At 39.4% G+C, this 23018-nt stretch overlaps 1 protein-coding gene across 3 annotated transcripts; it reads left to right on the plus strand.

The window, feature by feature from the left end:
• Nucleotides 1–993: 993 nt before the first annotated feature.
• On the plus strand, nucleotides 994–14269 carry ERCC4 (ERCC excision repair 4, endonuclease catalytic subunit). 3 transcript variants are annotated; one of them, XR_014933753.1, is made up of 11 exons: nucleotides 994–1190; nucleotides 1666–1846; nucleotides 4341–4536; nucleotides 5924–6131; nucleotides 7079–7259; nucleotides 7593–7721; nucleotides 8319–8429; nucleotides 9939–10352; nucleotides 10756–10848; nucleotides 11378–11490; nucleotides 11888–14269. XR_014933753.1 is itself a non-coding variant. In XM_085513785.1 (11 exons), exons 6-11 carry the CDS (start codon nucleotides 7719–7721, stop codon nucleotides 12619–12621), a joined length of 1800 nt encoding a protein of 599 aa, XP_085369911.1. In that variant the 5' UTR covers nucleotides 994–1190; nucleotides 1666–1846; nucleotides 4341–4536; nucleotides 5924–6131; nucleotides 7079–7259; nucleotides 7593–7718; the 3' UTR covers nucleotides 12622–14269. The 3 variants fall into 3 exon arrangements, 2 of the variants coding, with proteins under 2 accessions (XP_085369911.1, XP_015731956.2); XM_085513785.1 differs by having other exon boundaries at nucleotides 7593–7875; nucleotides 9939–10530; XM_015876470.2 differs by having other exon boundaries at nucleotides 9939–10530.
• The last annotated feature ends 8749 nt before the right edge of the window (nucleotides 14270–23018 follow it).

The raw sequence follows: 23018 nt of genomic DNA on the forward strand, positions 1-23018 counted from the left end.
CAGACAGACATAACCCAGCTGATCACATGTAATGAAATGCCTGAATTATTCTATTTTATTTGGACTGCTTAGAAAATATGGTTTCTAATTCAGATAGGCAGTAGCAGGACAAGGATATGGCTAGTTCCGAAATCCTATGGACTTCTTTAGATAATACTGTAGTTCCTCAAAGAAACGCCCTTTCATAAAACATTAAAAATACTATTTTTCTGACACTATTATGTCCCCAAATGAGCTTTGAATGCTTAATAGCAGCCAGCTAAAAATGAGCCAATGGACAGTACTTGGCACAGTAACTGACAACGTGAACCAGTTTACAAATCCAAAATTGTTCAGGTATCTGCATAAAAATTCAGAAATAATATAAACGTGTGAGAAAAATTTAAAATATTCCCAATATTTTCGTTATTTTTACCAGTCGATACCCATTTTCAATATTTTTATGCTTTGCTGAGTATTTGTACTGCGTGTTAGAAACAAAATGACAGTGGGGCACTTCTGAGGAGCTCCCTTAATTCTGGCAGCAGCTTTTCAGTCCCTCAGCACTACCGAGCCCTTCCCGCGCCGAGCGGATGGGAACGCGCTGAGGTAAAGGCTCCGCGCTTCAGTCTGCCTTGGGTTTGTTGTTCAAGGAATGTAAGTAGTAACTAAACATAAATAATTTGTAATACTCAAACGACTCCGGGGTTTCACATTTGCAGTCAGTACGCCCACTTCGCTATGAGAGAAAGCAACGGTGCTCGGCTCGCCTCCCTGGGAGCGCCTGAGGTGCAGCTCGGAGTGCAGCCGACTCCCGGCCCCACCTCATTCTCCACGCGGGTGTGTAGCTCCCGGGGTTGTCCTGCCTGTGCCGAGCAGGGCCGGCCGCAAAGCACCGCGCCGCAGGAGGGAGCCCCAATCAGCGCTGGAGGATCGCACGCTCCGCCCGGCAGGGGGCGCCGCCGAGGACAGCTCTCCTCGCGGCTTCGGGCTCTCGGGTCGCGCGCAGGCGCTGCCGCGGCGGTGCCGGGGCAGTAATGGCGGCTCTGCTGGAGCACGAGCGCCAGATATTCCTGGACCTGTTCCACCAGGACGGGCTGGTGGTTTGCGCCCGTGGGCTCGGCATCGACCGCTTACTGCTGCGCTTCCTGCGCCTCTACTGCGAGCCCGCCAGCCTGGTGCTGGTGCTCAACACGAGCCCCGCCGAGGAGGTGAGCCTGGCGCTTCCGCGGTCCGGAGGGAGCGGGGCGGGGCGCGGGCCTGGCGGGCGCTGTGGTTTTGGGGTTAGTCCGGCTCAATGGCTGCCCTGCCGCTGCTGCCTTTGGCTGCGGGCCCTCCCTTCCCAATGCTCCGTCCGTAAGGCGGTATTAAAATGAGCCGTTCTCTTTCGAAGTGCCGTAACGACCGGGGGAGAGCCGGGTGCTCACAGTTCCGGAGTGCCGACGTGCCGTGGGTCACGCTGATGTCCTGTGTGTTCGCTACTGAATCGTGCAGGGCTTTAGTCACCCGAATGAGGCTGGTGCTTAACCAACAAAAAAAGAAACCATAGCTTTCTTTAGGCAGCATTTCGTGCTGTTATGTTTTCAGTTGGTTCGGGGCCATTTTTCTAAATGAATGGAACGTGCATCGTTAAGATTCTCTTCACACCCGTCACGAAGCTCTGTGTTCTCGCTGTGCCTATTGTAGGAGTATTTTATTGACCAGCTGCGGTCAGATGGAGTTGTGCACCTTCCTCGGCGTGTCACCAATGAGATCCCCAATAACACCCGCTATGAGTTCTACACACGGGGCGGGGTTATCTTTGCAACGAGCAGAATCCTCGTGGTTGATTTCCTTACTGACAGAATTCCTGCAAACCTCATCACTGGTAAGAGCTTAATGAAATGAACGGATGACCTGTTTAAAAATATATGAAGTTTAACTCTGTACAGAGTTCTACTAATGGTGTTGGGGTTAAAGAAATCTTTCTTTAATAAGACTTTGGTGAAAGGTGCAAATATGTAGTTCCTTTTTTCTTGTAATAGTCATCACAGAATCACAGGGGTTGGAAGGGACTTCGCAAGATCATGGAGTCCAACCCCCTGCTAAAGCAGGTCCCTACGATAGGTTGCACTTGTTTGCTTTGTTTAGTCACCCAACACCCACATTCTTCTTAGATAGTGGATAATGCTTCTGTATGGATTTTGATGTCAGTAATCACTTGGAAAGCAATCACCAGATATATTACTACCAACATAAGAAACATAAGCATTCACACTGACTGCATTGCTTCCCAAGTAGAATAATTGTCTGCATCTGGTGAAGCAGCATCCAGAATACTCTCAGAACACAGCCTGTGATTGAAGCTGGCTGCTAGTGTGTTTGGGTGATAAGCATGCAGTTGTTTGCATTAATGAATTCCTCATGACAACTCTTCCCATCAAATAAAATAACAATACATAACCAATTTACTTCTTGTAATAACTTGGATGCTTTCTATTGTGAAATAACACTGTTCCAAAGATTCTGGAAATACCTTGTGACCTTTTGTTGTTGTGTAGATCTTGTTCACGCTTGTTCTCCCGTGTTCTGTTCCCCTTCTTTCCCTGCTTGTTTTTATATTCTTGTCAAAGGTGGAAGCCCTCTTAAATCCCACAGTGCTAGTAAAACATATTAAGAGCCAGGGATACAGGAATCTTTTAGTGTTACGTAAATGTTAACATCTTAATAATGGCTAAATACAACTGAATATTGAATGCTCACATGTATGTAAGTTTTTGCTTCAGAAACTCTTATTTTAGTCAGTATACGAGAAGTTCTAATATGTGAAACATTCTGAGCAGTTTTCATGATACAGCCAAAGGACACCACGCTCAGCTCTGTTATTTCTAGGTTACAAGAAATATAAAGTTTTGAGGCACCCGACTTTGGGTTTTGTGTTGATGAAGAGAAGAAACATATTAGAGACTTAAAAAACCAAAAACCTCCTGACCTGAAATGACCTGGAGTTGTTGCACCCCTCATAGTGCTACCAGAGGTCAGGCTGACAGCAGCCTCTGGAGATTCACAGCTCGGCTGAGATGTGCTTATGTTAGATACATACCGCCTGGATGTGAGATCGTGCAGAACCAGCAGGAACTTGTTTCTTGGGCAGCTAGCTTAGGAAAAAAAGTATGGGGAAGTGTTTGGAAGTGTTAGAGATGTGGCATGTCAAATGAATGAAGAAAGTTGTTATAAAAGTTAGACTTGTTTTAAGCTTGCTGAGGCATGTGGTGAAAGCTTTACTGTCTTTAGCTTCCATTTTAGGAAGATGTTTATTATTCCAATGGAAGCTGTGAACAGAAAAGAAGTATCATGTAGGCCTCTCCTCACTGGGGGAGTGGGAAAAGCACAATGTGCTGTGAGCCTTGGGTTTAACAAGGCTGAGTGAAATGTAAACCCCAGAAGTGTTTGTCTCAAAGGCTTAAGGCAGTTTAACTATTTCATTTCTCTGTACTAAAATAGTTTTTTCCCAGTGCTCATAGCCATGAATAAAGTTGTTTGTGTAGCCATTAAGTTGAAAATCCCTCTTGTTCACAATTGTGAATATGAATATCGGAAGGAGGGGAATAGCTCAAAAAATGTTTTCAGAAGTTCTTTGAGAATAGTTCAAGTTTTTTGATAATCAAAGAAACATATTCAACAAGTCTATGTTTATGGAACTTCTGTAATAAAAGAACTCAAAAAAGACTTGCTCTATGCTGATACTGTGTTACATCTTGCATTCAGTCTTCCTCCTTTTAAAAGTCCCAAGTCCAAGTTTTGCATTAAGAATGAAGCACTGTGGAAGCTACTGAGTCCTGCTACTCGAGCACAAGATTTTTTCACTAAAGATCATCACTAACCCAGCTCTGTAGGTGGGAGGCTCTGTGGGACTGAAAGCAAGGAGCTGCTAGGTTTCAGGAGAGGGACTGACTTTACACAGGAAAACAGTGATAGGACAAAGGGAAGCAGCTTTAAACTACAAGAGGAGAGATTTAGGTTAGATGACAGGGGGAAATTTTCAGACTGAGGGCGGTGAGCTGCTGGCACAGGCTGCCCAGAGAAGCTATGGATGCCCCCGGCCCTGGAGGTGTTTGAGGCCAGAGGGGACGGGCACTGGGCAGCCTGAGCTAGTGAAAGGCAACCCTGCGCATGGCTGGGGGCTGAAGTTCGATGATCTTTGACATCCTTTCTAACCCAAGCCATTTTATGAACCCTTGTAAGTTTGTTTGACATCATTTTAGGAGACTGAAATTGTACTTTAACAAAAACAGAACAGTAAGACAAACTTGGGGAAAAATATATAAGGTATTCAGTCTTTCATTACTACTTTTTAACTTGAAAACCATTTATTTTCCCAGGTGTTTTGGTATACAAAGCACACAGAATCATTGAGTCCTGTCAGGAATCGTTTATATTACGACTTTATCGACAAAAAAACAAGGAAGGCTTCATTAAAGCTTTTACAGATAATGCAGTTGCATTTAACACTGGTTTTTGCCAAGTGGAAAGAGTGATGAGAAACCTTTTTGTCAGGAAACTTTACCTGTGGCCAAGGTAAGGTACCTCTTTACTATGCTGAACTTAAAATTATTATGATTGTTACCATGGACTGCTAACAATGAATTTTATGTAGGCACGCTGCTAATCTGCATTCTGTATTTGTATTCACAAGCTGATTTCACTCATTTATTGACAGAAGTGATTTTAAATATGCTAAATTTCTTAAGGTATTTTTGGAAACATACTCAAGTTGAATCTATCGGAGGCAGAACCTTACAGTATGACTCTCCTAGCCAGTAGAAATCATAGTAGATATTTATCATAGCTTAAGACAAGTGTAGTTTATTGAACATCATCTTGAAGCCACAAAGTAATGTGAGAAAACAGTCTCACCATTCAGCCATGCATGAAAGAATTTGTTTCCAGTTATGAAGAAGATCCATGATTATCTCTGTCTGTGTTTTATTGGTTTGCGTTTAATCAGTCTGTTTTTCTTTGTTGTTGTTGTTGGTTTTTGTTTTGTTTTGTTTTGTTTTGTTTTGAAACCTTCCTCTTTGGGTATGTAATCTATGAGGAAAATTTCTTGATAACTGTTGCAAACTAAGTTCCCAAGCCTGTGGTATGCCTTGAGTCTTTCAGGAGCAGAGTTCCTTCTCTCTTTCAGGAGAGAGTTGGTCAATTCAGCTGATCACCCACTCAGTGCTCTTGCCTTGGGCAGGGGCTATGCAGATCTGCTCCTTCTGTTCAGACTAGGATGTGTTTCACTCCATCTTGTGTACTCATGCTCTGCACTGTAAACTCAAAATTTTAAGTTTTCCTTTTATCATTACAAAGAGATAGAAGTGGGCATAGCCAGGGTAGGAGAGGTTGAACACAAGCTCTAAATTTTCTTCCTTGGCTTCTGAACTACAGAGAGACCTGAGGGTGGTAATGTTTTTCTCTGTTGTCTTCTGTTAGTTAAAATCAGCTCCCACCCATGCAGCAAGAGCCTCGTTGTTACAACACAGCCCTTATAGCCAAGGTCCTGCTCCTTATTATTCAGAGCTACCTTATCACAGTGTTCGCCACTGGATCCATGTGATTTAAAAGGATTTATAAGCCCATTACAGTTTCCTCGTTATGAGAATTATTGTTTTTACTTCAGGATTTGTTACCTGCAATAGCGATGTGGAATCTGTGCGGTAATTCTCCAGGGATCAGTCATCACTGCTATAGGCTCATATGATGAGGATGAAAACAGCCGTAGTCGGGGAATCATCAGGTGGTTTTATGAGAACATTCATCAGACTGTAGTCTTTGCCTTTGTGGAAAGAGTTACAATTTGCATTTAGCTCACTTGTTTACATTTAATCAATTGTAACTTCAGTTTATTGAAACTTTTTTGAATTATGGTGTCAAGATAAATTCTCTCGTAAATCTTAATAAGCTGTTTTCCTTGTAGATTTCATATAGCAGTGAACTCATTTTTAGAGAAGCATAAACCCGAAGTGGTGGAAATACATGTGTCAATGACCCCTAGTATGCTTGCTATCCAAACTTCAGTCCTGGACATTTTGAACGCGTGTTTGAAGGAACTGAAACGTTATAATCCAGCTCTTGAAGTAGAAGATCTATCTTTAGAAAATGCTCTTGGTAAAGCTTTTGACAAGGTAATCATTTTAATTGTTTTGTTACATTTTGTGAAGGGATCCCTTTGTAAAGGAATGCAGATCTTTGAACAGTTTGGCATGCAAACAAGAGCATTGTCAAATAATTAAATTAGCAGACGGTGATGTTACACTTTGCCAGCAGGATTTTTGGTGAATTGGCATGATTGTTCTTACTTCATTTAGCAAGTTCCTACATCAAAAGCATTCTGATTCACAGTATAATAATAGAGATAGGTATGCCGTATTCTCGCCTTCCTTCCCTGCCCAACTTTCACTTCTTCAATTTCCTACCTGTGTTTTCTATTTTCTTCATTAGATGAAGCATGGTATATAATAGATAACATACTCATGCATGCAGCCGTTGTACTTTTAACCATCATATATGTGAATTAACTGTGTGTGTGGTGGTTGCAGACTGTCATGGCTGCAACATGATTGGCATACTTACGTATACTTTCTGTAGGGTAAAATCATAAATTTCGACATTTGCTTATTAACTAATCTAGTCAACAAGAAATGTTCTGTACTTTAGAAAATCTGGAAGCATTTCTGCATTGTATTCATCTTATGTTAAAAATTAAATGACATTACAATGTCTTCTACTCTACCTAAATAAACAGTCTTAAATACTAAAGGCAGAGGCCAGTGAAATGTATATTTATGTATATGTATATAGAATATGAAAATCATATTCATATATATGTGTGTGTGCTTATATGTATATTAATATATTAATATTTATAATGCCAATTTTTAATATGTGAAAGGAAATATGTACTGAACACATAAATATAGCTGCTAATTGTTAAATTGCCTAAGTTTTTTGTATTTTTGAATTTATGTAAAAAAATGTCTATATTACAGGTGTTTTTGTTTTTTAAAGCATTCCTGTCTTGATTAGTACAGTTGATATTTGACATCTTGAACTTTCCAATTTATATTTCTAGACAATACGTCACTATTTAGATCCTCTCTGGCATCAGCTCAGAGCTAAGACAAAATCTTTGGTCCAAGATTTGAAGATACTGCGTACTTTGCTACAGTATCTAACTCAGTATGATTGTGTCACTTTCCTTAATCTTCTGGAGTCACTGAAAGCAAGTGAAAAAGCTTTTGGTGAGAATTCAGGTAGGCACTGAATACAAGTTAATGCATGAAATAGTGAGTTGCTGATTCTTTTGATCAACATTCCTAAACATACGAAGGTATCTAATTAGGTTTTATATAACTAGCCATAAGGACGTAGGTTTTTACTGACACATAATGCTTTTATCTGCCCACGTAACTGCTGTTACTTAACAGTGTGAGATTTGTATCATATTTCTGTCTTTTATTAAGCTAGTAGTTATGTAGTGAGCAGGTAGTGCAGGTTGTACAGCTAATCCAGATAAGAGATGTGGGCTTTTCTTGGAAAAGTCTGAAGCATGTACATTTCAAATGTCATTTTCCTTCTGTCTTTAGGTTGGCTGTTTCTTGACTCCAGTACTTCTATGTTTGTAAATGCTCGAGCCAGAGTATATCGCATTGGAGATGAAAAACTGAATCAGAAAGGCAAAGTCTTTGAAAAGAAAGATGTAAAGAAGGAAAATGGTACTCATCATTCCTAATTTAAATTGGAGAGCGGCACTTGATTTTGAACAGTCTGCATATTATTATTTGTGCTGTGGTTCAATGCGTGGGTCTTACAGAGCTCTAGACCTCAATCAACTATGTAAGATATCAAGGCATAATCTTTGCTCAACAAGTATGTAATAAAAAAAAGGAAGTAATGAATAAAAGTACAAGATTCTTCTCACCTAACGCACCTAATCACTGGGAGGGCTTGTATGGGATTGTTCTTGAATTGCAGAAGTATTTAGCTTGATCTTATTCATTTCATATGAGGGGATAAGAAGTTGCCATTATTTTAATTTAAAATACATAGTTAAATATTCAAGAGTTTGAGAATTGAAGGACAAGTGAATATTTTAACTTTCTGCTTCATAAAAGCATTTTTCCCTATTTTTAAATGTTTATAATTTTAACGACAGTTCTTGAGCCCCATCAGTATAACAAGTTGCATATGTAGGCTACTGATTATTATGCTCGTCAACAGCTATCACGCTATGACATTGAACCATTAATTTAAGGTTCTGAAGAGTATTTTGGCTTGCAAAAACTGATGTGTTCAATTGTACTTTGTTTCAGAACTGAAAAGGGAATTGGTTCTAGAAAGTAACCCAAAATGGGAAGCTTTGAGAGAAGTATTGAATGAGATTGAAAATGAGAATAAAAACAGTGAAGACCTTGGTGGTCCAGGTGAGAGGTTATTAAATTATTTTACTAGTTTTAAATATAGTAATTTCTGGACTTAATTAAGACACAGAATCACAGAATGACCCGGGTTGGAAGGGACCTCAAGGATCATGTAGTTCCAACCCCCCTGCCTGGCAGGGCCACCAAACATGCACCTTTACTAGATCATGTTGCCCAGAGCCCTGTCCAACCTGGTCTTGAACACCTCCAAGGACGGGGCATCCACAACCTCCCTGGGCAGCCTGTTCCAGGACCTAACCACTCTCTTAGTAAAGAACTTCCCCCTAATGTCCAACCTAAGTCTTCCCTCCTTCAACTTAAAACCATTTCCCCTGGTCCTGCTATTGTCAGCCCTTTCGAAGAGTTTACTCCCCTCCTGGGAGTAAGTTCCCTTCAGGTATTGAAAGGCTACAATGAGGTCACCCTGCAACCTTCTCTTCTCCAGGCTGAACAAACCCAACTCCCTCAGCCTGTCCTCATAGGGGAGGTGCTCCAGCCCCCTGATCATCTTCGTGGCCCTCCTCTGGACCCTTTCCAAAATCTCCATGTCTTTCTTGTACTGAGGGCTCCACACCTGGATACAGTACTCCAGATGGGGCCTCACAAGAGCAGAGCAGAGAGGGACAATCACCTCCCTATCCCTGCTGACCACCCCTCTCCTGATGGAGCCCAAAGACAAAGACAAAGTGTTTATGTAGAAGTATTTGGTTTAAAAATTACTACAGAGACTTTATGCATTAAAACTTGACCTTTCCCAGAATAGAATCAAACCAAAAGCTGAAGGTGGTCACCAATGGTTTGTGTTGGTGCTTCCATTTGATGGAACCAGATGACTTCTCTACCACTGTAACTTTGGCCTTGCACCTAATCTCCATGTTATAACATCTCCATATTGTCTCAGTGTTATCTCCTACCCAGCGTGTTTTTAATTCCTTTTTTGCTTTTCCAGCTACCCCCTTAAATTTCACCAAGTTTTATTTTAGGAAATTGTGAGGGTAAAAAAGTGTTCTTTTCTCCCACCCACAGTGTTCTGACTGTGGATAAGAGCTGGCTCTCTCGCCTGGTACTGTAGGAGTTTATCTGAGTCAGCTAGCAGAGAATTGTTACTTAGGGCCCACAACTGTCAATAATACTGTGTAAAACATGTATTTATTACAATCCCTGACACAGATGATAGAGGCTGAAAACTAGAACAGTCCCAGATAAGCAGTCTTATTCCACATAAAAAAGAATTTATTTAAAAAAAAAAAAAAAGTCTGCTTCTTTATATACTATATCTGCTTTCTTTCAAATGATGAGAAAAAAAAAAAACTGATTTAGGTGGTATGAGAATAAGGATCTCGTTTGGTACAAAACGTGGTGTAATTCAGCCTTCTTGTAAGTCCACAGCAACAGTGACCACCAAGTGAAAAGGCATTTGACAGGCATGCTTCTAGGATCATTAAAAACTATTTGCTGAAGATGTCTTACGAAGTAACAGATTGCAAACATGATGTTGTTTCTTGACTGCAGGGCAAGTTCTTATTTGTGCCAGTGATGACCGAGCTTGTGCACAGCTCAGGGAGTACATTACTGATGGAGCAGAAGCCTTTTTAACGAGACTGTATAACAAAACACTTGGAAATGATGAGAAAATTGGAGAAGTGTGGATAAAGGACAGAAAAGTGGTCAAGTCCAAAGGAAATGCCAGACCAGACACAGGACCTCAAGCCAAAAAAGCCAAACTCCCTACTTGTTCTAAACAAAACAAACAGAAGAAACAGCAAGACCAAACTATAGTCCAAATGATAGGGAAAACTGAGGGGGAAAACAGAGAGGAGCTGGATGTGGAAGATAACAGAGAATTAAATGGAAGCCAAGAAGGCAGTATTGAAGAAACCGTTCCTGAAGATTTCCCTGTGAACTTACCCTCAGATTCTTACTATGGTATTTTCAGAAACCCGCTTACAATTATTCATCCACTGCAGGGATGCAGTGATCCCTATGCTCTCACTCGGGTGTTGCATGAAGTAGAGCCAAGATATGTTGTACTTTATGATGCAGAACTAACTTTTGTTCGGCAGCTGGAAATCTACAAGGCAAGCAGACCTGGGAAGCCTCTGAGGCAAGTTGTCTTGGTGCTAACCAAGAATGCAGGTGGTCAAATTTTTATCTCAAAAGAAAAATAAAATCTATTGTACGCTTCTGGCAACCTACTGTGCTTGAATCCCAAAGTTTCAGTAATAGCATGTGACGTTGGTAGAAGAATGAAAATGGGATATAAGTTTTTCAGGCAGTTACTGCTACTAATCTTAAATATGTCATCTTTTTTTTTCCTCCAAACCTGTAGGGTTTATTTCCTCATTTATGGAAGCTCAACAGAAGAACAGCGCTATCTCACAGCCCTGAGAAAAGAGAAGGAGGCCTTTGAAAAACTAATCCGGTAGCGATTAGCTTATTAGCTACATTATTAATTTTTCACATTGTTTCCTTACGTGCTTGTATTTTAAATGAAGTTTTTAACTGTGAGAAGACTAAGTAAGCTACCCAGCACAACTGGTATTTTTACTTAATTGTCTATGAATTTCATATTGGAAACTGTGTCAGCAGGTAACACATCTTGAAATATATTTCTAAGATTTTCATAACTTAAGTAGTATTCAGAAGCAAAAAAATTATTTTCTTGAACATTGTCTTCTCACCAGTTTATACTTCTAGTTCTAGTCATTAGTTCTAGAACTAACTAACTTAGAACTAAAAAGTTCTAAAAATAAAAAGACACTTAGAAGTGCTAAAAGTTGACAGTAAGTGTCTAGAATTTAGCCCAAACAATCCGGATTGCATTTCTTGTCAGGCTCTCAGTTAGCACTCAACTCTATGCAGTTGTGCATCATCATGAACATTATTAACGTATTTTGATGTATTCACATTTAACTGCAGTTTTTAGTGATTCTTGGTTTATGGTTCCGTAGAGAAAGGGCCAGTATGGTTGTTCCTGAAGAAAGAGAAGGAAGAGATGAGACAAACCTAGACCTAATAAGAGATGTCAAGCCTGCCTCTGCTTCCACAGATACACGCAAAGCAGGTGAGCAGTTTCTGAAATTAAGCTTGCAGATCCAAGCTGTGAAAAAGGCCTGTAACCTTCTGTGGTTCAGTGTCATCCAAAACATGTGGGTGGGTGACTGAGGCACACTGATTCTGCAGTCCTTATGGGGAGCAAATTGTATCTCATTGTCTTGTCTTAGAAATAACAATGAATTATATTTTTCTTTGAAAAGAAGCTACAGCTTGATTAGTGTTTTACCATTAAGATGAGATAACATTTGGACTATTTCCAGACAGCTTGTTGATTATGAGACCAACATTGCCTGTAGTGAGGTTGGAGAGGAAAAAAAACAGTGCTTCCATTATGTAATGTGCTTCAGGGAAGGTGGAGTCGGAGTTCATGAGTAGAGGTTAACTCAGTTTATTTTGCTCTTTAGGTGGTCAGGCACAGAAGACTGCTCAGCAGACTATAATAGTGGACATGCGGGAATTTCGTAGTGAGCTTCCATCATTGATTCATCGTCGTGGTATTGACATTGAGCCCGTTACTTTGGAAGTTGGAGATTACATTTTAACTCCCGATATCTGTGTAGAGCGAAAAAGTATCAGCGATCTTATTGGTTCCTTAAATAATGGAAGATTGTATACGCAATGCATTTCTATGTCACGTTACTATAAGCGACCAGTTCTTCTGATTGAGTTTGATCCTAACAAACCTTTTTCATTGATTCCACAAGGCTCCCTACGTCAGGAGATTTCCAGTAGCGATGTTACTTCTAAACTGACCCTTCTCACACTCCATTTCCCCAAGTTACGTATCCTGTGGTGTCCCTCACCCCATGCTACTGCTGAACTGTTTGAAGAGTTAAAACAAAACCGGCCCCAACCTGATGCAGAAACTGCAATGGCAGTCACAGCAGATTCTGAAACTCTTCCTGAGTCAGACAAGTATAACCCTGGTCCTCAGGACTTTCTATTAAAAATGCCAGGTGTTAATGCAAAAAACTGCCATGTTTTAATGAACCATGTGAAGAGCATTGCTGAGCTGGTGACACTGTCAAAGGACAAACTCTGTGACATTTTGGGTAATGCCGCCAATGCCACACAACTCTTTGATTTTATTCACATGACCTACAAGGAGGCGATATCTAAAGAGAAAGCCAAAAGGTGACAAATGGGACTGACCAGCATATCTTGTAGATAAGCTTTTCTTGTACAGTACTGTGGCAAGGTACATGAAATATGTTAAGAAGTGCCCTCTAAGATAAGCAGCTTTTTCCTACTAATGCTGTTCCATCAGGTTTAATATCTGAGCAACTTATTACTGAAGGCAGGTTTCATGAGGAAATTTTTTAATACAGAAATGTGAATGATTTTTATTCCTATAGCACTTTAACAGATTTTATAACAACACTGAATGAACTAAATTCTTCATCAAGTCCGTTAAAGTTAAGTACTAAGTCTTACTGGTAGAGATTTTCCTTTTGAAAGGGGTATGTCTTGTTAAAGCTAAAAGCTCTTCCACTTCATTTACTTTAAAGTAAATTATAGGCATACCATTGGGACTATTCTCTTATGAGAGAGCATGTCTTCTCTCATATAATGTGGTGGCTTTCTAGGTAAGGTTTTCCAAAAGTATTAAAAGTTCTTCCAATATTATCTTCTTTCCATATCCTATTGCACTTGCATTTTTATGTCTTAAGCAGAACATCTGTCAGTGAATTCAGTCAAGCTGCGTCACCTGGAAGGTATTTTAGTGTTCAGTGCAGTAAAGCAGGGAGGAAGCAGGATTATTTTGATATCTTGTGGAAGTTTACATTGTTAAAAAGCACATATTATGCACTCAACTTTGATGTGACAGCAGTGCAGCAAACTGCAATTGCCAAAAAGATCAATCATTACCAATCCCTCATTACATGCTAATAGATTCACATTAGCTGTTTACAAACTATTATCTGGAAATACTTGCATATGTATATTTTAAAATTTTAATCTATCTGCCCTCATAATTAAACAAGAAGTTACTAGTTTTCTGTTCAAGCTCAGTAAAGACCACATGTGCAATTTGAGATTCAATGTTTGCTGTGCATTTGAAGTATCAATTACAAACCTGTTAATTTACATTCTGAGCTGTGTGATGTTGAAAGTGAACATTTTTTCTCTGCAGCTGCAAACTTCACCAAAAAGATCCATACCAAATTAGAATTCATTAATTAAAAAAAAATAAATTAACTATACTGTAACTCTTCTTATTTCCCTGTATTGAGATCAGAAAATTTTTGGTTTTAGTGCATAGCTAAGATTAGGATTTCTATTGTTGTACGTGCTGCTTTTTTTTCATTTAGTATAAAAGTCCTTCCATGGGGCATTTGCTTATTTAGAGCAATAAGGCCAGAAATGTTCTGCATAGAGAATGCCTCAACAGTGGTGCTAGGATACCAGAAAACTGAACTAAAAACATGATTGTCTTGAATGCGTATTTAAGGGACTTGGTTCAAAAAAGGGGATTTGAGCAACCTTTGAAAACATGTATTGTTTGTGCATTTGCATTATTAAGATATTACACAAACTGGGTTGTTTTTTGTTTTTTTCTGTTTTTCCATTCACACGTCAGCTTTGTTGGTACTTTTTTCCTTTGGTTCATGTAAGGTGAAAATATGTGAAGATGTTGTAAAGCCTTTGCTGCATATACTAGATTAAAGTCATGCAGTGCAATCAAATAATATCTTAGATATACATAAATGTTGTTTTGAGTGGAATTTTTGTAACTTATTTTCTATTACATTTTTTTTTCTTTAATATACACTGCAGTTATTGTATGGCTTTGCTTCTTTTGTCTGGATGTCTTCATGAGGTCTGGTTACAGTCTAGGTTACTATAATCTCTGAATGCATGTTAGTGGTTTGTCCTTCTGAAGCAGTAGTAACCAGCTGTTAAGAAAGGTGGGAGATGCTTCATGTCATGAAAACACCTGAAGTTGAAATAACGGAGCCAAGGAGTCATACCTCACCTACATATGGCCAAAACAACATGGATAAATGATGAAAATCCTTTGGATGCATTCTCTGTCCTTTAGCTTTCTTTCACCAAAAGTAATGAATTTTGTGATTCTTATCATTGCTTGACTTGTGTTAAAGTTACCAAATTGCTTCTTTCTACACTTGTAACAAAGGGGCAGTTTGTTAGTTTGCACGAGGTAGGTTTCATTGTAGTTCCTATGTCTATAGTATCTGGATACTGTTCCTGGTACTGGTGACAGTTGCAAATTTTAGCTGCAAAAGCCAAACATGAGCATGTTACATTTGGGCATTTATAGAGTCTCCTGTTGTGTTAACCGCAAAAATTTGTGAGCCAGTTGCAGAGAAACTCATACTGCTCTGAGAAACTCAAACGTGCAACTGTGCTGTAGAACAGCGACTTCTAAAAGAAGCACAAAAGCTTGAATGTGAGGCCTGTCAGTGACTGAGGCTTTGTCATTTGCAGTGATAATACAACCACAAGTAATTTTCAAAAACATTCACCTCCCGACTTTCCTTTTAGTCATCTAGAATTCCACTATGACTGGAGAATAGAATCCCAAAGCAACTGTGTGCCAAAAAATAGTTATTACTATATAACTACATAATTTTTGTGCCAAACAGCATACAGAAATACTGAGGACTTTTACAGAACCATGTCCTGTGTTGGCTTCCCAATTGCCAACTCTCATTACAAGCTCCATCAGCTGGATGCTGCCACACGTCCATGTGCCCTAACACAGCTTCTAGGAGGATCTGCTCCACAATTGTCCCAGGCACAGAGGTGAGGCTCGCTGGCCTGTGGTTCCCTGGGTCTTCCTTTCTCCCTTCCTTAACAATGGGAGTAATGGTTCCCTTTTTCACTCACTGGGGACTTCATCAAACAGCCATAATTTTTCAGATATGAGATCCCTCAGCCTCCCCTTCTCCAGAGGATGGTGGCACCAGGACTGCACAGCTGCACCTTCGGTCCATGTAGCATGCCCACAGCATCATTTGAAATTAGTTTAAGTAACATCTTATGGCTTCTTCAAAACTTAGTTCTCATGACTGCTGTGTTTGCATTATCGTCAGATTTTCTCTTAAGCTTTCATCTTTCCTATGTTTGTTTTGCTTTCCTTCTCTTATCTTAAATTGATGTCTGTCTGGGTTCTCCAGTTGTTTGCACTCAGGAATGCTGCTTCAGTATTAACTGCAGTCTGTAATGTCTACTCAGCAGAATTAACATGGAGCTCTTCTCAAGACTGACTGCACTGGATCCTTGTCCAGTACTCAATGGCCATGGACTTACATCTGCAACATGTACTTTATTTTTATGTTGACTTGAGGTGTATCAAAGTTGGAAAACTGACACTTAGAGAAAAGACAGAGCAGCAGCCCACTGGCAGTTCTTGCTAAAAAACTTTTTTTCTTATATTTTTGGAAGCAGATTAACACCAGACTAAATATAGATAATGAGTGGATGATATAAGAAATTACAAACATTTTGAAGCATTTTTTACATACAACAAAATCACTGGAGTCTTAAGCATAGATAGCAGAATCTGTAAATTTTCTTCTGGCATTTATATCTCATATCCCTTTTATTGCACCAGAGTAATGCAACTGTCAAATTTTCAGAGCCAAAAATAACTCATATTCCATGTGTTATTACTTCTATCAGGATTAAGGAGGCCTAAACCAACAAGGACTATGAGCACATACTACACTTCCAGCTTCCACTCAGATGTTCTTTAACACCCAAACCCCTGTACCTTGCTCTTGTACTTGCCGAGGTACACGTTGTCCTTGCTCCATCTTTAAAATCAGTGAAAATGAAAAGTTGGAAAAAGGAATCAGAAAAAAACATCAATCACTTTATACTTGTATTAAAATATTACCTGATTCTAACAGCCAACATGTACTTCTTTACGGATGCATTCTGAAGTATATCAATCCACTTCTTTTCTTTCTTTTTTTCTTTTCCCAACTGACAGAACGTTACACTCTATTTATAAGGCTTGCAGTCTGAAAGTCTGAGACGAGAGATTCCTGTTACAGAATGGACACATGACCAGATCACCTTCAGCTACCTTAGCAGCAGACAGAAGTCCAGACATCCTTCAGGAGTCCTGCCCATCCAAACAAAACAACAGCTAGAAACATCTGAAGGCAAATCTGCAAATCTATGTGCCTTGTGCTAATCTATTAGAAAAGCCTTTTGAAATGGCAAAGATATTTCAACTGCTGCCTTGATTATCCTTCATGTAACTGAAAGCATTATGTTGCACATCACTCACCGACAAATCATAATCTGGATTTTTATTTTTTTTTTAATAATATTTTCTTCACGTGAACAAATAACTGTGACCTCAATCTTTTCCACAATGTGTTATAAACACTAAACTGAGATTATTTTTTCTTTCTCAGCCCCTTTGGCTTCTTAGGGATTCCTGCCGTATTTCAGGTGGCTTAAATACCACATGTGCTCTTACCCCAAACAGAGGAAATTCAATTCACATCCACCAGGAAACTCTCAATGCTCTTTATTTACTAGCAACTTTGCCATCAGTGTGCAGTCTTAAACATGTGAATTCACACACGTGTGTATGCAGTGTCTGCTATGCCAAGTAATAGGATCCTGTACATCTTTAATGTCTGTCTCTGAAAATGACCCTGAAAACGTAAGCTAAGCCCATCCCATTTCTATATATAGAACTGTTTGTTTAATTGGTGCACTAGGAATAAATAATGAGGTAATTTTGAAGATCATTCCCAGAATTGAGAATTGTTCCTACAACTCAGAGCTACCTCCCCTCCTTTGTGCTTCCAGTGTGTTTTTGTTTTTGTTCTCTTTCGTTTTTCAAAATAGTTTCATTATCTGAAGATGCACAGCCTCTTATCTAAATGCATGCTCAGGAACAGTGCTCTATTTCAAGGACAAAGCATTCTACACATAAGTGGATTTTTGTCTGTTTGTTTACTCAAGGTAAGACTGTTAAAAGCTTTAATCCAAAACCTGAATGTGAGGGTTCTAACCAGATGCAGGAGCACTCCCAGTCAGTTAGGGAAGACAGTCACCACATTTTTTCAAAGGAAATGAACAGAAACTTTACAGCTTCATAACTGCCCAAAACCAGGGATAGCTAAGAAGTGATATCTATTTTTTTTTTTTTTCAGCCTGGGGTACAAGTGATTTCCTAAATAAAATCAAATATACAAGGAAAAGCAACCTTGTGTTCTTTGAAGTCATGCAAAAAGACATGAAAAGTCAAACTAGGTGATCAGGGTGTGAGAAGTCACAGAGGGGGAGTTAAGGCAAGAGTTGGTGAATGGTGCTCGTTTAGACTGAACTACAAGCTTAATGAATGGCCACAAATAGAATCATAGAATGGCCTTGGGTTGTAAAGGACCCCAAGGATCACCAGTTCCAGCTCCCCTGTCACAGGCAGGCTGCCAGCCACATAGACCAAGCAGCAGACCAGGCTGCCCAGGGCCCCATCCAACCTAGCCTTGAACACCTCCAGGGACAGAGCATCCTCAGCCTCTCTGGACTGTTCCAGCACCTTGCCTGTCTCAGTAAAAAAAACTTCCCTCGACATCCAATCTAAATCGTTCTTCCTTTAGTTTAAAACGACTCCCCCTTGTCTATCACTATCTACCCATGTAAAAAGCTGATTCCCCTCCTGTAAGCCCAGTTCCTTCAGCCTATCCTCATAGGAGAGGTACTCCAGCCCTCTGATCACTTTATGACCTTCCTCTGGGCTCCCTCCAACAGCTCCACACACATTTATGTTTTGTTCCATAAAGACAAGCACACATTATGTGCAGCATTATGGGAGAGAGAGCTGAAATCTGAGCTGGAGCTCTCCCGCTGAATCACAGCCACAGCAGCACAAGTATTGCTGACGATAAAACTAGGTTGCACAACTTGACCAGCCACACAGTTCTCATCCCAAGCAGAAAAGGGACTTGAAAAGGATGGTGCTTAAAAGGTAGGAGGAACACAAATAATTTCTCTCCAAAGAGTGCAAAGCGATGTGTTCACCTTCAGATTTCCCCCATTTGTTGCTAAGCAGCATGCTTTAGTCACAAGCTCTGACTTACAAAATGAACTGCAGCCTCCGCACATTTTGCTATTTTTACATTTTGAACTGTTCTTTTTCCAAGCTTTCATTATAACAAGTAAAAATACTTTAACAAAATAAGATGTCCAAGAGATACTTGAACCCCTGGGGAAAAGGTCTTCATTACTGCCTGGGACAAGCAGGTCATAGACTCTCCAGTATCCAACGAGGAATTAGGAGACCCTTCATCTCCTAGTTAACATAGTAAGTGCTTCTTGCTTCTTGACAGAGCGTTACATGGCAAACAGAACTCACATGATGTAAAACGTGAAAATATCATACAGTTAGTTTTGTAAAGTCATCATCGGTTTTCAATTTGCAAAAAACAAATCCCAAAATTTTTTCCCCTGGTGATGGTGAATTAATTATATTAGTTCTTACAATGTGCATTAAGAATGTTTTCCCAGTGACCAGACGCGCATTTGATGCTCTGGGCATTCCAACAGAAATTAAAATTAAACCAACTCTGTGGAGAAATTCTCTCATTTAATCAGCCACAAGCAGCTGGCTGCCAGTGCTCCAAGACTCAACACCAAACATCCCCACAGCAGATATCCTCCTGTCAAACGCTTTGGTGCACTACTCAAAATTTCAGCAAATTCTAATTCTCAAAGACCAAGGGAAGCAAATGACAAGGAGTTCAGATTCTTTCACAAACTATAGCCTATGAGGAGAGCTAAGTGTGGCATCTTATTTCTGCAGTGCAAGCACATTGCACTTGCAACTCAGTTAAACAGGAGCAGTCACTTTAAAGTATGAATTTACCATCAGCTCCATCATCTTTGATATTCACAAAATGATCCAATTTTGAAGTAAGGTAATGCTGGGAGTCCTGTGACTATGTGATGTGGAGCAGAAAGTGCTTTCTGAAAAGTGAAAGAATGTATTCAGGGCTCTTCCTATATTTCTAAAGAAATTTTAGCAAGGCCTGCTAAACTAGCATCATGGTGATTAATATTATTCCTTCCACCAATCCCTTTACTGGCTATCAGTAAAGGAGACAATTCGTATTACCATCAGAGGCTCTTCTTCATTGGTTTGTTACCACTGGCAAGAGACTGGATTGAGATTCTGGAGTCTCATGTGGAAATACAGAATCTACCATCAGCTCAAGTCTTTGAGGATATAAACTGCTTAAAATGATTAAAGTGCAGAGAGAATAGGTATTTGCTAACGTATCTCCCAGTTAAAGACCTACCCAAAGAAATGGGAACTAATCTCTTCGGACAATGAAAATAAGGCAAGCACTTCCACGGTGTTTATAGAAAACTTCACTCTTGTTTGGACATGATCAAAATTCCCCACAAGAAACTTCTACAGCCAGACCCTGCAATGAATTTCACCTGAGCTTCACTTGGCTTCCTTTGTGGACTATGTATACTCCAGACATATGCTGGAAAAACTGGAATTACCTTCTGGCAGAAATACCTGCTGCAAGGAAGAAGCATTATAAAATTCTCTTCTCACTAAATGGATCCTAATAACACATAATTAACATCCTTATAGGCTGATCATTCAGTGTTAGTTGTGAGACAAAAAACTCATACACTGTCTACTAGCTGGAACACGAGCAAATGCTCCAAATGCTTTCTAGAGAAAAATGTTACAAATGAGCATCATTAATGCCTGCAGACAGGGATAATGAAAAAAAGCATTACCTGAATATATACACCAACTTTTGAATTATTTGCTAAAATTTACACTAGTACTGCAAACAGGATTCTACTGAGTGACATTCCTCAACAGGCAAGAGTGTGATTCCTTGATGTAGTGACGTATCAGAAAACCAGATTACAAGACCTGCTGAATGCAGACATGTCGAGACTGTGTGTTCCTATAAACAATGGCAGCAGGTCATGACTTATAATCAAGCCAGCCATGTGCACAGCAAAATGCACAGCATTTGCAACAGTGAAGTTATCAACTCAGGTACGTCCCTCTTTTCCACAACACTGATCATGAAATCTCTCCTGATGTGCTCAGGAAAGAACTGCTGGGAGCTTTTGGAAAGTGCAGATGGCTCTGAGGCATCACACTGCTCTAAGATTTTTACAGCTACCCCTCAGCCAACCACACTGCTGACTCTACCAGCACTGCTTGCACCTGACAGGACTCTGAAATGTGTAAAAACACACAATACTAGTGATGTTAATTCGATAACTTTGTGCTAATTACATTAATTACAGAATAGGCTTATTGTGGGCTTTAATGAATGTTCTCCCATTAACAAAACTGAACAGTATCTACATTTCTAGAAGAAATCCTTTATGTAATGTTATAGAATCAAAAGCATACGCTGTTCCTGATTTGCATTGTTTCTTTAAACACTGCCCTTCCCTAAAACACAGCTTTCAACTTTATGACGAAATAAGTACATCTCATACATCACAACAAATATTTACATTTCTGCAATAATTTGGTTTTTAAAGAACTGATATTCTTTTATTTTCCTGTTTTTCTTAACTAGTAGTTTATAGCAATGAAACACGCTGCAATAGAATGAAAGTGAGGTCTCTCCTTTCAGACAACAACTATACTAGTTAAGACTACTCCACCTCTGTTTGTTGCACTTATTTCTGTTGCAAATAGGGGAACACAGAGTTCACTGTTATTCTTGGAGGAAAATGCCAAGTTCTGTGACTGAAGTTCCCTGCAGCAAGAAGGAAGTCTCACAAATGTTTGTGCCCGAAACAGGAAAGGTGGTGCTCCAAGTCAAGAGCTATTGTGACGAGCTGGACAATTTCCACTGAGATTACATGGGAGATGCCATTTTCAAGAGATTATTTGATTCTTTAAATGCATCTTCCTTTCCATGCATTGGCTGCTGTCCAAACATCTTCAAGAGATGAGCATCAATTGCATTCAATGGAATCTTTTAGTACATCTTTTTTCTGACACTTCCTTTCTTTAGGTTTCCAGCACTACACAGTATAGCTTACTGTGTAAAACTCAGTAACTGCATAGTATAAACCACATCTACACCATACTGATGCTTTAATGCTTGCACAAGTTGAAATAAATAGAACAATCTAAGCTGCACGCGACAGTGGAAAGATTTTGCACCTCTTGCACAAGTACATTCTTCTTTATATTATGTGTATTATCTGTAATGAGGTAAAGCATTTCTGAACTAGTTACATATTTTCTAGTTTGATACACAAGACAGAAATATGGATAAATGCTGCTGCCACCTGAAATCACAGATAATCATTTTTTCCCCTGATTTTGCAATGCTATTAATTATTTGGCTAACTTAAATGTAAAACAAAAAGGTGAAGAGGCAGAATGAATATACAAAAACAATAACAGACAATAACTGCAAGTTACAAAGATACTTGGGGTGGTATGTAATTGGGAACCAATGATGAGCTCTGCTTTTGCACTATGTATGAGCTAATTATCTGCATTATAAATGTACACGTAGCCAAAGCAATAAAGGAGATTAGCTGATCATATGTCAATGACAGATATGGTCGTTTGCTTTTCTCCCGCCGTCTCCAACAGTGAAGCCTCCTTGATTTGTCCTTAGAAACTCAGTGCAAAAGACAGATGTATCCAGGTTCAGCTGAATCCTTGGTTTGTGCTGAAATTCAAACAATAAGAATCAAATGTAGTTCATTACTGATTACAAATTTCTAACTGTGGGAAAAGTGTCTTTTTGTGGAAAAAGTTGCTTGAACTAAAGGAACTGCAGAGGTTTTTTAAGGTGTGTGTCTTCTAGCCTCCCTGTAATACAAATCTCTCACTTTTTCTGCCACCTTTGTTACTGACAACGGCTGTTTGGTCACATGTAATAATTTATCCTGAGTTTAGAGCATCATTTCTCTCAACATGAGAACACGATGTTTGGTCACAATAGTTATCTGCTGAACTCGTTTCTCATATTTCTGCGTTAGCTTTCAAAGTTTTAGGATCTTCTCCAACCAATATAATGGCAAAGATGGATTAATATCATAATCCCTGTGACAGCTATTTCTGTTAGAAAAGGGAAAACCTAAAAATATTCAATTTCACCTTGTTCTATAATCCTAACTTACTGAATGGCACACATTATACTGTGTACATATTATTAGTTGCTTGCATTGCTATTTCTCACATCTGAACTGCTTTATTCAGAGGCTGACAGAAGTGAATCTAGACTGAGCCACAAGTTTTAATGAGATCCTTACAGAGTTCATTGTTGCTTCCAGGTCACTGCTGGTTTTACTTTGATTCTGAAATTGGTTACAACTGATTAAGTGTAATTTAGAGGAATGTGCAAGTTATGTGCTCTAGTTTAAAAGGCAAAACAAATACCTCCCTTCCAGCCCACCTAATTCATACAAGTCAAAGCATTAGCCTACAATGAAGTACACCAGAATGTTTAAAATCGTCTGGAATTTTAAAACTTTTTAATGTACACGTGTGTTTTGTTGAACGAAGGCATCAAAAACCTCATGAGAACC

The sequence above is a fragment of the Coturnix japonica genome, chromosome 13 (assembly GCF_054131305.1).
Source record: "Coturnix japonica strain WE chromosome 13, WE-NBRP24, whole genome shotgun sequence".
In the NCBI taxonomy this organism is placed as follows: domain Eukaryota; kingdom Metazoa; phylum Chordata; class Aves; order Galliformes; family Phasianidae; genus Coturnix; species Coturnix japonica.

Excerpts from the sequence above, each read along its gene's own strand:
- ERCC4 (XM_015876470.2), top strand. The coding sequence starts at position 1,017 with ATGGCGGCTCTGCTGGAGCACGAGCGCCAGATATTCCTGGACCTGTTC. Across the intron at positions 4,537-5,923 it reads AAACTTTACCTGTGGCCAAG|ATTTCATATAGCAGTGAACT; the intron begins GTAAGGTACCTC and ends TTTTCCTTGTAG. Across the intron at positions 7,260-7,592 it reads AGCTTTTGGTGAGAATTCAG|GTTGGCTGTTTCTTGACTCC; the intron begins GTAGGCACTGAA and ends TTCTGTCTTTAG.